General features: G+C 46.9%; 1 protein-coding gene across 1 annotated transcript in view; it reads left to right on the forward strand.

The window, feature by feature from the left end:
* The first annotated feature begins 2754 nt into the window (after window positions 1–2754).
* Window positions 2755–15526, forward strand: part of SETD1B (SET domain containing 1B, histone lysine methyltransferase) — a 50722-nt gene continuing 37950 nt past the window's right edge. Inside the window, exons 1-6 of the mRNA XM_059827725.1 lie at window positions 2755–2827; window positions 3125–3279; window positions 3712–3810; window positions 4315–4585; window positions 7787–7899; window positions 10637–11812. Coding sequence (XP_059683708.1) covers window positions 2755–2827; window positions 3125–3279; window positions 3712–3810; window positions 4315–4585; window positions 7787–7899; window positions 10637–11812 — 1887 coding nt within the window. The remainder of the gene's footprint in view (window positions 2828–3124; window positions 3280–3711; window positions 3811–4314; window positions 4586–7786; window positions 7900–10636; window positions 11813–15526) is intronic.

The raw sequence follows: 15526 nt of genomic DNA on the forward strand, positions 1-15526 counted from the left end.
ACTAAAGCACAACTGCTGTGAATATCAACTGCGTCACGGCTCTCCAACTGTAAAACTCAGGCTGCAAAGGGTCCCTCACTTGGAAGGAAACTCCCTCATTTTGGATTTACTTCCAGACCTCCTTTTTCCCCCCTCTCTCCAAGTCTCCAAGTCACTGCCTCTCGGTATGAAGGATTTTACAGTGCTTTTTAGTGAGACATCCGCCATTAAGACTCACCGTCTTGAAAAACGCCCCCCCCATTTTGTTGCCTTTTTTTTTTGTCGCGCTTCTGTAATTAGACGGATAAAACATGTAGGGGATCCCTACCACCACCGCCTTTTCGCCTTTTTTAAAATCAACCTCACTAACATCTTACTGTTCGCAGGCAGATTTTTTTTTTGTGCGTTCAATTTAACAGCCACGTAACGCCTGCAATGGATTCACAGCGTCTCTCCGCAAAAAAAAAAAAAAAAACAAAAAAACCCCACAGGGCTGCGGACGACGAAGCGCTTTGTGCAGAAAAAGAAATCCCTCCCTGAAAAATAGACATTTCAGAGACGCTGTTAGATGTATCTGAGGAGAAGGAGATCGCCACCGCTCCTAAAGACGACCATTAGGATCTTTCCACCCAGGACAATAACATTAGCCGCACAGGCCTGGTCTATATGTTTCTCTGCAAGGGCAAAAGGGTTTACTTACCCGCGCACCATAGTTGAATGCCGCTCTGAAGGTGAAGTTGTTAACGCTTTTTTAAAATAACGGCTATAAATACATATGATCTGGATCATCACTTCTCTCGTAAGTTTGCAAGTCAAAGCGGATCTTGTTAAGATAGTTACGGATCTTTGTAGGGCAGTGGTCTAGCATCAAAAAAAAAGGGGGGGGGGAAATGCTATAGAAAAAGTTATCCAGCTATGTTGACTGACCGTACGCAGCAAGGACTCCTACTCGAGGCTTAAAATCTACCTTCCTGTGGCAGATTTACTCTGTACATAAAAAGGACATTCAGTGTTTTTCCACGGAGCACGCAGACACTAAAGATGTTCTCCTAAAGAGTTCTAGGCTGCACGTTAGTGTGAAAACACCTGGTTAACACTTACTGGTTGTAAACAACTGCTAAGCATCTCTTAGCCAGGTATTTTGCTTTAGAAGTAAAATAGTTCAAAAAGCATAAATTGGTTTAGATAAACAGACAAAAACATAAGACATGCAAATGAAGGCTTAGCAATAAGGACCACTTCAGTAACATTAACATGAAAACTACACTTAGCAAGGACAGAATGGATTTGGTACTTACAACGTAAGAGGAAAGAAAAAAAGCTTATCAAAGTAAAATTGCCTTTTTTTGCCAGAATTCACTATTCCTACGCCTATATTTAAAACATTACCTTATAAGCACCAAAGGAGTTAATAAAAATGGCCAGGAACCAAGTGTTTAATACAGGAAATACTCTCTAAAATTTATTGTTCGGTCATCAGAGAGCTCTATAAAGCTTAAAAACCCCCAAAACAACAACAAAAAAATATTAAAAATAATGTATTTACTTTCTTTTTGGCATTCTGTTAACTGCTGACATAGGGTGTGCCATGACCTAGTTACACAAGACAAAGATGGATCCCGAATCATGAGGGAAAAAAAAATCCGCATTAATTTTTTTTTTTAAAGGTTTTGTTTGGTTTTTGTTTTTTTAAAATCTTCCTTCTTCAGTGAGTCCTCTAGCCTGGTGCCAGACATTACCACCACCCCGAGCGCTTCCCCGCGAGTGGACGGTGTGGATTCACATGGCGGATCCCCCTTTTGGAACAAAGGAAAAGCCCAGTTGGCCATTTCGCTCCATTGCAGAAAAATGGCTGCCTGATCTGTTGGCCTCTCCTTAGCTGTCTGCTGAAGGATGTTTTTACACCGCCGTCTAATAACTCAAGCCCCATGGAAGCTGCTCGCCCATTGGCTGCGGCCGCCCCGCTGCCTTTAACCAGCCAATTGCCCGACCGCGGCCGGGCTGCCGCGGCCCCGCGGACCGAGCGCAGCCGCGCCATGCGCCCACCGCGCTCCGCCCGGCTCCGCGCCCCGGCGAGCGGCGGAGGGACCGCGCCGCCCGGCCTTTAATACCTAAAACAAAATGGAAGCTCCCCGCTGATTGGCTGCCGCCGGCCCCGGACTTTAATAAGCAAAACTGCTCCCCCCCTCAGCCCCCCCCCGGCCGTGTGTCGCCGAACGGCGGCGCGCCCCCCCCCTCCCCTCCTCTCGCCGCAGCAGAGCGGCGGGCTCGGCGCTCCGCCCGCCCCCGCGGCCGCCCGGTCCGGGCTCGCCGAAGTCTTTCCCCTAAAAAAAAAAAAACCCCAACTTGTCCCACCTATAGGTCCATCTTGTTTAGAAACAGTTTGCGCTAAGGTAAATGCAGCGGGCAGATTCCACTCACCCCCCCGCATGCCGTTAACCCCGGGGCGGGGAGGAAAAAAAAATAAACCCACCCCGGCGGCGGCCCATGCGGCGGCGCTCGGCGGCGGCGGGGCGGCGGCGGGCGGCCGCGGGCCGGGGGCTGCGCGGCGCGGCCGCCGTGAATGTGCAGGCGGCGGAGGGCGGTTAGGCGTTCGCGGCGCTCGCAGCGGTGTATTGTGGGAGGCCGCCGCCGCCAGCAGCGAGCACACACAATATGTGGTGGCTCGCGAAAACGGGAGGCAGGAGCCTGGCGGCCAGCCCGCGCCGGTAACCGGCCCCATGTGAGACGGGAGCTCGCCTTTCGCCGCCCGGAGACGATCGGCCGCCGAGCGCGATGTCTTTCCGAGAGATCAAGGCGGGGGAAAAAGCCAAGCACCCTGAAGATCATGGCAAAAAGCAGAGTTCAAGTGAGATTGGGTCTTTTTTTTTCCTCCTTCTCTCCTCCTCCTCCCTCTCTGCCTCTTGTCTGGCTGGGGTGGAGGGGGGACCCGGCTGGCAATTCCCCCATTTTAGGGCTCGCTTCGCCGTGGATTTCCTCCCTGCCTGGGTGTGTAGAGCGGGCGGCTCGTTTAAAAAAAAAAAAAGAAGAAGAAGAAGAAGGGGTCTTTGTTGGATATTTTTTTTAACTTTATGGTTTTCCGTGTGTTTTTTTCTTTTCTTTTCCCTTTCCCCCTTCCTCCCCCCCCCCCCCCCCCGCCGTCCAGGTTGGATCAACGGAATGGAGAACAGCACGCAAGCCAGCACTTCTGTCGAGAAAAGAAATCACCATTGGAGAAGTTACAAGTTGATTATTGACCCGGCTCTGAAAAAAGGACAGCACAAACTCTACCGTTACGATGGGCAACATTTCAGCATGCCTGTGAGTGGGGGGTCGTGGGTTTCCCCCATTGTGTTGTTCCCCCCCTCCCCCCCCGCCTCCGTTTTACCGGCGTTTCGGGGGCTGGGGGTCCCTCCGGGTCGTGGTAATCCCCGCCGTAGCACATGTGTGTGGGAGGGGGGTCTGGGGGGACACACACAGCCACCGAAGTTACTGCCACCTGACACTGTGTATTCAACTGTCAGGAGCCCGAGAAGGAGCCCAAACCTGCGGCTTTATTTCTGTGTTTCCAATCTGTGTGCATTTCCCAGCAGTATTGCAATTTGACACGTGTGTGTATGTGTGTGTGTGTGTGCTTTCCCCTTCCCTTGAGACAGCCCGTGCTTCCTTGGGGTTTATTTTTTCTTTTATTTGTGTCTTAAATTTCAAGCCTTGTTATTGTTGGTTTTGTGCTTTTTCTCCTCCTCCTTCCAGAACTCGGGAATCGCTCCTGTGGATTGTGTCAGGGATCCCAGAATAGGGCGAATATGGACCAAAACTAAGGAGTTGGAGCTGTCTGTCCCCAAATTCAAGGTACCACCCTCGACTTTTGGGTTTAGCTCTGTATTCTTGTTTATCCGGGAGTGAAGCTTCAGTTCCAAATAGTTTAATGGACCGTTTAAATGACAGTCATAGTCCTATTAACATTATTATTTGGCAAACTGTTTAACAATAATCCTCTTCTATAAAGATAACGAGAAATCGATGCATCTGTCTAACGAGATCACTTGAAGGTTTTGGAGCTGTGTCTTGGGGGATCCTCGGGTGGGGGGCAGCGGAGGGGGGCTCTCTGCTGACGGTACTGCTCAAAATACATATTTGTAGCCCAGAAGGGAGCCGGTTTCAATGGATGGCTGCAGCGGCAGAGGCTCTGCTCTGCTCTGGGGTTTGTCCCAGAGCCTTGGAGGCAGTTTTCTTTCCCCAAAGTTTGCAGGACGCTTTAACCCTCTCCCTCCCGTGCCATCCGTATGCCCTCCTCCACGCTCGTTAACGATGACGATTATTTTTATCGCCCCCCCACCTTGTGCCCCTTTCCAGATTGATGAATTTTACGTGGGGCCAGTGCCTCCCAAGCAGGTCACCTTTGCCAAGCTGAACGACAACATCCGCGAAAACTTTTTGACCGACATGTGCAAGAAATACGGCGAAGTGGAAGAGGTGGAGATTCTCTACAACCCCAAGAACAAGAAGCACCTGGGCATCGCCAAAGTGATCTTTGCCACTGTCAAGGGTGCCCGGGAGGCCGTCCAGCACCTTCACAACACCTCCGTCATGGGCAACATCATCCACGTGGAGCTGGATACGAAAGGTGAGGGGGCACATTTCGGCCTCACGCGTTTGTGGTTTGCAGTGCCCCTGCCCGTCCCTCTCCTAGAACGAGAGGCTGTTGCAGCCCGGCGATTAAAAATACGAAGGGAGCGCTCCTGTCCCCCTGCGAGCGGGTCTGGTTTCTGGGGCCTTTGCAAGTCACGTGGAGCCAAATGTGTTGTCTGTTGCTAGGAGACAGCCCTGTAATTTGCAAAATGCTGCCATCCTGCCCATCCCCTGCCTGTACCCTGCCCCGTCCCCTGCTCTCTACCCTGGGAGGCCTCCCCAACACCCCATCTCCGCGTCCCAGGCTGGCCCCGCTTGGCTACCTCCCGGGGCTGCCGGCCCCCGTGGCACCTGGCTTTTGCAAACTTGGGATTTTGGGGCAAACCTTGGGGGTTCCTGGGACCCAAATGTCTGGATTCTGGTGGCGGCAGCAGGGCTGGGTGCTGTCCTCTGCATGCTTGGCATTTCATTGATACTTAGCAGCAAACTCGAGGCTGGCAGCAAAAGAGTGCACACACAGCACTTGTCAGTGTGTGTGTGCGAGTGTGTAAGTGTGAGACTGTCTCTTAAAGCGACAGGAGCTCCGAGTCCTGGACTGACTCTCAGCCCCAGAGCCCAGCCCTGGGGAGCCCAAGAGAGTTTCTGGAAGTATGAAAGCAGCGCATTTCACCGCTTTGTCTTTTCTCTTTCCTCCAAGCATGTTAGTGAAGGGCTTTGCTAAAATGTGCCCGAATTTTAGAAAATGTCTAAAGCTGAGGAGGTGTAGATCAGTTGCCGCTTGTACTTCTTCATTCCGAACACGGCATTTCTAGTTTAAAACTGACTTACTGCACTCTTTCTTGGGAAGAGGACATTGTTAACACCATTTTCTTAAAAGTGCTGATATTTTTGTTCTGTATTAAAAGGCTTCAACAACTTAGTGCACAGCCTGTACAGCAGTTGGTGTGCCACATGTGGTAAGAGGCTATAGCAGGACGTTTATTGACATTACTGATCACCGTTAGAAGAAAAAGCACAGTGGTAGTATAATATTTTCTATTGTGAGCTAAACTTGACCTTACATATGTATACTTCTATATACTTCTAGATTCTAGTATCGTTAATTTTTACAGACAGGCTCCTTCCCCTGCTTGCTTTGAAATTCAAAGGTAAAAATTACGTCTAAGAACAAATTAACCATTTGTAGACTTAATAATGTAAGCTAAAGCAGACTCGTAAGTGGTGGATGCCTTAATGAGAGGCATCTTAAACAAGGTGATTGTACTGCATTCCTCCTTGTTCTCCTCCGTTTATAAACTACTCTGCAAGTCTTGAACAGACAGCTGTTCAAGGAAGTTAGCTGTGCATCAGGGAAATGAGGGGGTTTTATGCTTCTGTTTCTTGGGAGAAAACATGGAAGTCTTAGTTTCAAATTGCATTTTTGTTTTGTTTGCCAGCTGTATGCTTCTAATGTATTTTTTTTTCCCCACGGTTGCATCTCTTTCATTCTAAAAGAGTAGGACGGTCAGTGTGCTATAATCTGTCAGAATCGAGTAAAAATGTTATTCCTAAAATAGCATTAGCAAGGTTAGGACATTCTTAAAATACATATGTATAGGTTTCAGTATTTCTTTCTAGTATTCAGCTTTTCAAGAGAATGAAAGGTCAGTTAACTTGATTTTCATAGTCCAGCAAAATAAATGTTAGGAGCAAAAGTGCTGTTTTAGCTGTCTGGCCAGAGCACAGGCCTGGGAATCTGGAACTAATAAATCCAGTCTCCTCATCTAAGACAGGCTAGTTCAAAGCAACTTCTCTGCCTCAGTTTATCCATCTGCAGAATGGACACACTTAATAATTACCTGTCCTTAGAGAAATAGATAGGAATTGTTTCACATTCATGAACCTCTTTGAAAATGAAATTGTAATTTTTACTGCATTACATTGGGGATCTAGGAAGAATTATGAAACTTTCTAGCAATTATTTTGTATTTATTTAAAAACAAGTTTTGAAGTAAGCCTAACATTTCTATATCCACGTCGTTGTAGTCTTATGGGGGGGGCAGTGTGTGTTAATGTTTCAAGCATAATATTTCAAGCATCTCTTCAAGCTTTTGTCTTGAAGAGACCTATTTCGTTATGACTTTAGTTGAACTGGAACAGTTTATATAGTTGAGGATGTGGCTCAGGACTTTGTGAAATGAGATTTGATGACCAAATGTCATCTGCAGCATTTATTCAAGATAAATGAGTCTTTTCCAGTACGCGGAATCGTGCTAAGGGGTGCTTTGCTTTCAGATTGCACAGAGTGATTCACAGGGAGTTTGGGGTTTGATCCTGCAGGACTTCCTCCTGAAAGTAGTCCTGTTTTGGGGGAGATCTTGCTGAATTAGTGTTCTGGGCTCAGGTGCTGGGTCTGTCCATTTTCCCATGTATTTTTTATCTTTCAGAGCAAAATTCAGACAGTTGTGGGGTCTGATACTGTTGCCTTTGAAGCTAATGACAGATTTCTTACAGACTGCAAAATAAGCAGGACTGGGTTTTTGTAGTAGTGAAAAATCCAATATTAAGAAGCTGGGTCTTTGTAGAATTTAGGAATGAAAAGGCCTAAGGCTCAGTAACGATATATGGGACAGTATGCTTCTCTGGCTTTTATTCTTCGAAGGATGCCACTGAGCACACCTTAAACTAGGGGGAAAAAAAGGATTAGTTGGTGCCTTTTTGGAAAAGCAGCGTTAACGGTTTTGTCCTCAGCATTCCCATGCATCGTGTTTGCATTAGTAACAGCCAGTTTCTACTAGCAAGGTGTGTTGGGAGAGCTTTCTGAAGTGGCTCTGGGTGTTGGCAGAGGCCTGTCCCTTGGGTGAGAGTTTCACTTCTCAAATCTGCAAGCTATTTGCTTGGCACTTCGGAGAGGAGGGAAAGTGCTGCTTTCCAGAAAGCATGGTAGAGAGCGGAGCTGCCAAGCAGGCTGAGAGGAGGAAAAAGGATTTGGAAAGCTCCTTGTCTTGGCTGGAGAAGGGAGTGTCTGAGTTCACTTGCCTAGCAGATTATTTAAAAATGATCCCTGTGAGCCTCAGAGGTGTGATACCTGCTCCTCCGTCACGCGGATGCAGCAGGCTGGGAGTGGTAGCAGGGTCGTGCGGGTGTCAAGAGTATGTATTTTTATGTAGGCTGTGTTACTTCTGTTTAATCACCTCTTCCATTGTGGTCCATGCAGGTGAAACCCGCATGCGATTCTATGAACTGCTCGTTAATGGTCTTTACACTCCTCAGACCCTTCCCGTAGGCACTGAACAGGATGTGTCGCCAACTGTGAATGAAAGTCTCCAGGTATGTTTGCTTGCCTTTTTTTTTAAGAATAATTTTCTAGAAAATTCCAAACAAATTCATCATTAACCTTAATGTTTTAACACTTTTAATTTAGCTTCTTTTTTTCTGTCTTGCCATAGTTTCAGTGGATGTTACTAATTCACATTTAAATATAACTTGCTCATAATTACCATAGCAAATGTAACTCTCTGCAAATGCAGTGCATGTGGCTAATCTGTATGCCAGTGTCTGCATAGCGTGGTAAGTGCTTTTTGTCTTTTGGAATGAAAAATACCTACAGAACCGACAGCATGTGCCCTATTAACATCAGAAATTCCTGCAGTTAAGAGGACTGGATCAGATCTGCCCCTGAGATGAGATTATTCCCTTGAAGTCAGGGGGAATGATTTACAATGGTACATTTGGCCTAGCGTCTGCAGTATGTAATCCTTAGCGCGTACGTTCTTCAGGCTTGCTTAAAGGCTAAAGGAGGGGAGGTGTCAGATCTTTAATAGTGGCATCAATTTTCCAGAATCTTCATTAGTCGCCAGAATCAGTTGTTAATAAAAGCAGTGGACAGAATTCCTGAGGGCTTCCAGGGGTCCCTCGATATTTATGGTACGATTCTCTAAATGGCTTTGTATGGTTACCTGCTCCCCTGCGAATCCCACTGGGATGAGGTGACAAGGTGGAAGTGAAGCCTGTTTGTGTGAAGTCATCAGTCCCCTTGGCTTGTCTAAATGTACTTTGGCTCCTGATTGTGGCTTAGGAAACCACTTTAAGGAATCGAATTTGAAAGACATTTGGCAGAGATTTTTTTTTTTTCCTTCTCTCTACTTCTCTGCTCTCTTGCGACTTCTTAAAATGCCGTAATTTCATTAATTCTGTGATCCGCTGTTTTCAGGACAGGTGAGGGCTGTACATTGAACGTGAAAATCCCATTGATCTGAAAAAATAAAATTCTCCTCTTCTCCTCACCCCAACAGCAACAAGGCAAAACCCCAGTATCCTCTTAAGAAAATCGTAAAGAGGCTGATTCTTCCTTACCTCCTAGGAAGGTGTTTTTAAAGGCAGGAGGGAGGCAAGTAATGATTTTGCTGGGAATCCGCTAGGAGCAGGGACTAGCTTTTCATTTCTGCTGGTTACAGCACATCTCAGATAAAAATGGACAAATTCGTTCTTACTCCTTTTTCAGGGTTAACAGCAAAACACTTAATTGATGATATCCCCCAAAGTAGTCCCTGCTGTAATGATCTTTAAGATTGTTTTTCTAGATATTGTGTTCATGCATTATATTATTATCCTGAATTGATTTTTCCCACAATTACCACCAAAATTATTGCATTGTGGGTAACTTTAACTGTTTGCATCATGTTCTGGTCACTAGAATCTGCCAACAAGCTTGTTTGCTGTTGTAGTTTAGTAAAATACTGACATTTGCTTTCCCCCTCATGCAGTACAACAAAGACTTGATAGTTCTTTGAGCCACAATTCCTGCCTCCAGGCCGTATCTAAACCCCACTGAAAAAACAATCCACATCACATCTATACCAAAGGTGCAGAGATGTGGATTTTAGCAGGAAGCACGTGGCTGGTTCCTGAGCCTTTCTGTGGGTTTTAGAACAGTTGAGGAAGAAACTTTCCTGATGTCCATGTGGTCATGGTCTCTAGGGGTCACACCAAGAGCAAGTCCACACTATTGAGTGGGTGAGATGTGTGGCAGGTGGGTGAGAGCTCAGCTTGGGTTTGATGGTGCTGGCGTGCTATAAACAGCTTGTTTTAAGGGTCTCTTTACCCTACCTGTGCTTGGGAGAGTAGCAGCCAGCCTATAGTCTCACCAGTTAGCTGTCCCGGTGTGCTTTGGGGAATTTGAGCTCAGTCCTGCCTCTTTTGCTACCAGGAGGATTCTCACTGAGCTCTTGCTTTGCATTATGGAAAACTGATTCTGGCACTGATGATTGGTGTGGCACTGTCAGGAGTCGGCAGAGTCTGAGTTGGGGCAGGGCTGCTCCTAGAAACCCCCTGAATGTGCCTGTGGAGTTAGTTGCAGAGCAATTACTTGGCTGCTCGGTAGGGTTATAGGGTTTCAGTTTCAAATGCCATAATCAGTAGTGCTCTACCTGAGCACGTGTCTTTGGGAAGGGGTTTAAAATGTGTTTTTAGCAGTTGAGAACTTTTTGTGCCTTTTATACCTGTAGCCGCCTCCTTTGTTACAGATGAACATTCGGTAGGGAGGGTTTTGGGTCAGCTCTCTCAGTTGCACCAACACAGCCCTGCTGCATAGGTTTGGTTGCAGGCTGGCATTTTGCCGATTTGTATGTTTTGATTTGTTCACAAAAAAAGGTAAATTGGTAATTTCATATCTCAGAATTTTCTTTATTATCTTTCCTATTTGCAATTTAGGCAAGCCTTACACAGTTAATAGAAGTTGAAACTCTTTTAGCTAAAAATATTGTGCAAGTCTCCTGTTAACCTGATGCTCTTGGGTGTAGCTTATAAGGAATACTGTTGTACCTGCTTTCTTCTTCCTCCTCTTATAAACAAGTTCCTCTTTGCTTGCCTTTTTCGTTTAAATCAAAGGGAACTGTTAATAATAGATAATGGTTTGTGTTTTCAAGGATGCTGTAACCTATTTTTTTTTGCCATGGAAATCAGTGCAAACTCCTGGGTACTCAACTCCTCTGAAAACCAAACGGATTAGACAAACATCTTTTTAGAAGTGTGTGTTTAGGTGCTTTTCTCTCTTCTGTTTTTATAGTTGACGGATTCCCTGAAGCGCCTGAAAGACAGTAACCTTTCTTCTGCGGGATCATCTGTTACCCCAAACAGTAGCACGCCGTTTTCCCATGACACAGCCTATTCCAGCTGTCGGCAAGACACCCCAAACTCGTACAGCCAATTTACACCACAGTCCCAAGGAACACCTCACACCCCACGGTTAGGGACGCCGTTTTCCCAGGATTCCACCTATTCTAGTCGTCAGACAACGCCTGTGTACCATTTCGGGCAGGATAGTGGGTACAAACCCAGGAGACACGAAACAAAATTTACAGATGCCTACAACCGTCGACCAGGACATCACTATGTTCATAACTCGGCAGGTGTTTACCGAGGGACGGAGCATCAGTTTAGTACGTACAAATCCCATCAGCAGGAGCCAGTTCAGTTCTCTCACACTCCTCCCCTGAGCCACTCTAGTTCTTCGAGCTACAAATCTGCCTTCTCTCCCTACCAAGCACCAGCTGTATTCCCCCAATCTGATGAGCAGCAGTTTCCCCAAACTTCCAGGGAAACAGAGTACCGAAGACCTGCGCCACCTCCCACTGAGATGGTTGTGGAAAGCAGCGCTGCCACTAACATCGATTTTGTCCCGGTGAAGGAGAAACAGGAGGAGCCTCCGCCCTTGCCCGATTCAAACTCTGTTCCTGAACCGAGCACAGCATCCTTCTCTCAGACTCCAGAGAGAAGTGAGACCCCCGGCACCCCCACCATGGAGTCAGAAATGCAGCATAACAGTTTAGACTCAAGGATTGAGATGCTCTTAAAAGAGCAGAGAACAAAGTTACCCTTTCTTAACGAGCATGACTCGGATAATGAGGTCCGAATGGAAGGTAGCCCTATCTCCTCTTCTTCTTCCCAGCTCTCTCCCATCCCAATGTACGGTTCGAACTCTCAGCCCGGTTACAGAGGTCAGACGCCTTCCTCACGCCCTTCCAGCACAGGCTTGGAGGACATTAGCCCAACACCGTTACCTGACTCTGACGACGATGAGCCCATCCCTGGGACGGCTTCTCTGAGTCAGAATTCCCGGGGGACGTCAGAGGCCAGCATGACTCCCATTGATCAGCTGAGCAGGACCTCCAAAATCGAGACCGCGGAGGCTAAAGAAATGGTGCCTGGTGACCAGACTCCAACGTCAGAAAAAATGGACGAGGTAAGTGAGCTGGAACTGAGTTATGAAGCTTCATGCGTATCCCCAGAGCTGGACAGGGCAGGGAATCGCTCTGCTCTTTCAGTGTCGTTAGACCGTAGGGTTTCTGGTGGCTTTTTCTTTTACTCAAGGCAGCTGGAAATGAGTTAGACGTGACACGAAGTGATGGTCTTAATCAACTTGCCAGTTTCCAGCTTTCCTTGTTTATAATAGCAGCCTGCTTCAATTTATAGCTTCAGGAGAGCTCAAGGACTACACAAGCTACGGAAGTTTGGGCAGTGCTCATGCTGTGTGAATGTCCTGAGTGTCGACAGACACTTAAGCCGCTAGAGGAGTTAATCGAGCGCTTTCTGCCATTGCTTTGGTCCCTGAGCGTGGGTGCGTATGTATGCACACACTTGCTTAACGGGGCTTTCATGTTATGCCGAAGTATTGAATGTATACTTTGTTTGATAGCTCTCCAGCTATTTATGCCATCTGGTTTGAACGGGAGACAGTTGCTGGGTTTTAATACTTGCTTTGCTCAGTTGCAAGGGGGAGGTAGTTGGCTTGTGGGGGATGTGCTCCACTGGGTCTTCCAATAATAGAGCGGAGCTTGCTGCCTCTGCTGGGGCATTTGTGGCTGAAGGGACAGCGAGAGCTTAACGGTGTGGAATGGTGCCAGCAGACAGAGAAATTACGTTGCATGGCCTGTCTGTTTGGGAGGTCTGTTGCAACAAATGTGAGTATCGCTGCCGTGGACGTGTCGGTCCTATTCTGCTGTGTCAAGGAACGGTCAAAATACAGATCTTTGCAAATGCCAGACCCTTTCTCCTCAGTGTTTATAATGTCATGCAAGCAAATGAAACTGCTGTCCCTGGTGTGCAAGAACTCTGCAGTAAGGGGACCTCAGCCATCCTAGAGAGCTGGTCTTGTGTAAATGTCCCGAGTGTGGTAGATCAATTTAATTTACTCATGAAAGTTTGCTGGGGTTAAGCTGGCGGAATGGATTTCCCTCCAGCGGTCTGCAGTTGTGAGGTTTTCATCCGAGAAGCAGCTGCATTTCAGGAGAGGAGGAGCTGCTGCTGTAGCTAGAGGCTTTGCAGAGTGCTTAACTGGAGGAAAAGCGCTGCAGCAGTAACACAGTGCAGGTCTCAGTGCTAAATAGAAAAATAATTGTAACTGTACTGGATATTTTGTTTTTTCTACATGCCTTTCCAAACCTGCTTGTCCTTGCAGTTGCCAGTTTAGCCTTTGAAGCAACTCAGCTGCTTGAGGTCTCATTCATCATCTAGGCTGGCCTAGGCTCCCCTGTTGGGAGGCAAGTCCTTGGCTGGTGGGACCTGATGATGTATTAATTAGGAATGGAGTTTTGATTCCTTGAGCTCGGTTTGGCAGGCTTAAGAGGGGATACTCCTAGTTTGTCTAAAAGAATGAGGAAGGCATCCTTCATCTCCTTGCCATTCTGGGCTTGTATCTGCTGTCCTTACTCTTGTTTGAGAGGGTTGTAGCCAATTCTGAGCATGTTTAGGAAGAGGGATGAATGCCAGTATGGTATGTGGGGTCAGGCACTTTCGGTAGCTGAGATCAGTGTTGGGGGACTGGCTGGGATGTTATATTTGTAGGTTTGTGATACCGGGCTGTGGCATGCTTATGTTGAAGCCCATGTTAAGTCTTTGTCTCCCCTTAATGAGATGCTGGTGTCAGAAGTTCACGTCAGTGGTTCTGTGATACAAAATGATACAAATGCCTGGATCCTCTGCAGAATTCAGAAGGGTGGTAGCTGGTCTCCATGCAGGTCATTGCTGCCTTAACTGTCTCCTCCCCCCAAAAAGTTTGATGTTTTTTGTTGTAGCTGTTTATTCAACCCTCCTCTTGGTTACAAATCACACTAAGCTATTCTGGCATGTTTGAAAAGTTGCCTGCGCCTTTCATTGCTCCTTCTGATGCACAAAAAACGATCTCCATGTGTTTTTGCTTCCTTCCCCCGCACTTCTCCCCCCCCAATTTTTTGCTTTAGAAAAAGGCTCTCCTGGCTTCCCTCTCTTTTGCTGAAGGAGCAGAGCTGAACAGTGACTTAACATAGGCTGAAATTTGAGCTGCAGCTTTCCAACTGAGTTAGAGAGGGGCATTGAGTCTGTCTAAGGGCTGGAAAGCTGAACCTCCGGCTTCAGCCTATTGTGATACCACTATTCAACTTTCAGTCCTTCAGAGAATCTTCCAGCAAAACAGAGGGAAGGCAGACCCGAATATTTCTAGTGACTGTGTGGCATGGGGAGCAGAGCAGAAATGATGTATTAGCGTAGGGAGGGCTCATTAAGTATCATAAGGAAGCAATAAAGGGCAGAGAGTTTGAACTTCTTACTTCATATTTGGCTCTTCAAGGGTCGGAGCAGCCCCAGGCTAGCTCTCTCTGGGCGGGTGCTCTAGCTGGGAAAATCTCAGGGTTCATAAGGATGCCAGCAAAGTTGCAGGGAATTTTTTCCTGAGACAATAGGTGCTTTTCAAGGACCTGCTCCTGTTTCCCATCAAAACAAGCATGATTTCTGTCAATGATTGCTAATATGGTAACATTTGTTCTATAGGTGAAGCTCTGTCAAATCGTCAGGGAAGTTAACCACCCCAGACTTGCCATAAGTAAAGGAGGTACAGCCAAGCTCCAGCAATTGCTCTGATTTATCATGCAAGACCCCGGAGTTTGATTTCAAGATCCGGTATGATACTCCTAAGCCAGAGCTTGGCAGGGAGTTTGGGTGTGGGAGAGGAAGGGCTGTGCATCTGTCTGCAACACCTAACTCCGACTAATCTCAGAGCAGTGATTATGGTCTGCAGAGAAAGTCCTGCTAAGCTTAGCGAAGGCACGAGCACTGAGAGGTGGAACAGAGCGGGATGTGGGCAGTACGAGGTAAGAGGAGTAAAGGGATCCTTTACAAACAGCACAACCTGCCAGCCAGGAAGACAAGGCAGAGAGGGCTTTTTCAAGAAACTAGAAGATGGCAAGGAAAGAAAACAGGCGAGCTGCATTGTTATTTTAGGAAAAATTTTTGAGGGTGGCAATGTACGAACTTTCCTTCCTGTGTTCCTGAGAGATAACAAGGAAAGAATTGTAATGATTTCTTTTTCACAGGATCTTTGCTGTTTCAGAAGTGCAAAGGTTAAGTAAGTACAGTTTGACGTTTTGGCATCCCATTTGAGACAGGTCTTGGTTTTGCTTGGCTTGTTATAAGACGAGGCCCTGCCTGTGTGTGCTGGGGAGGGTGACAGCATTATGACAAGTCACGTTGCTGTGTATTGATGATGCCTTTCATGTTTCAGCTTATGAATGTATTCGTTTGTGTGCATAGCCAGTGTGTAATAGGAAGACTGTATGATTGACAGTGGTATTTTTCTAGATTTGTAAGGACAAAAGTACTTTTTAATTGAGGGATCAACAGACTCCTGTCTTCCTGGTAGTTTGGCTAAGCACCTAGTTACTGTGGTGGGAGGGGTGCCTTAAAAATGCCAAAGATAATCGTAAAAGTATAGATCCTGAAACATGAATGAGGTGAGAGCAGTTCTCCTGCTGCTTGCCGTGAATTTAGTAAATGGTTTGGGGAGCAAACTGGAAGTCGCCCAGTGCACAGCAGCCCTAGAGACCCTGAAAGCCACTGCTGTTGCCAGCACCCCTCAGTGTCTCACTCGGCTGTTGTGAATGTTTCTAATGCCGTGCTGGATGCTGAGGTGCCTCTTACAAGACAG

Source organism: Gavia stellata, chromosome 21 (assembly GCF_030936135.1).
Source record: "Gavia stellata isolate bGavSte3 chromosome 21, bGavSte3.hap2, whole genome shotgun sequence".
Lineage (NCBI taxonomy): Eukaryota > Metazoa > Chordata > Aves > Gaviiformes > Gaviidae > Gavia > Gavia stellata.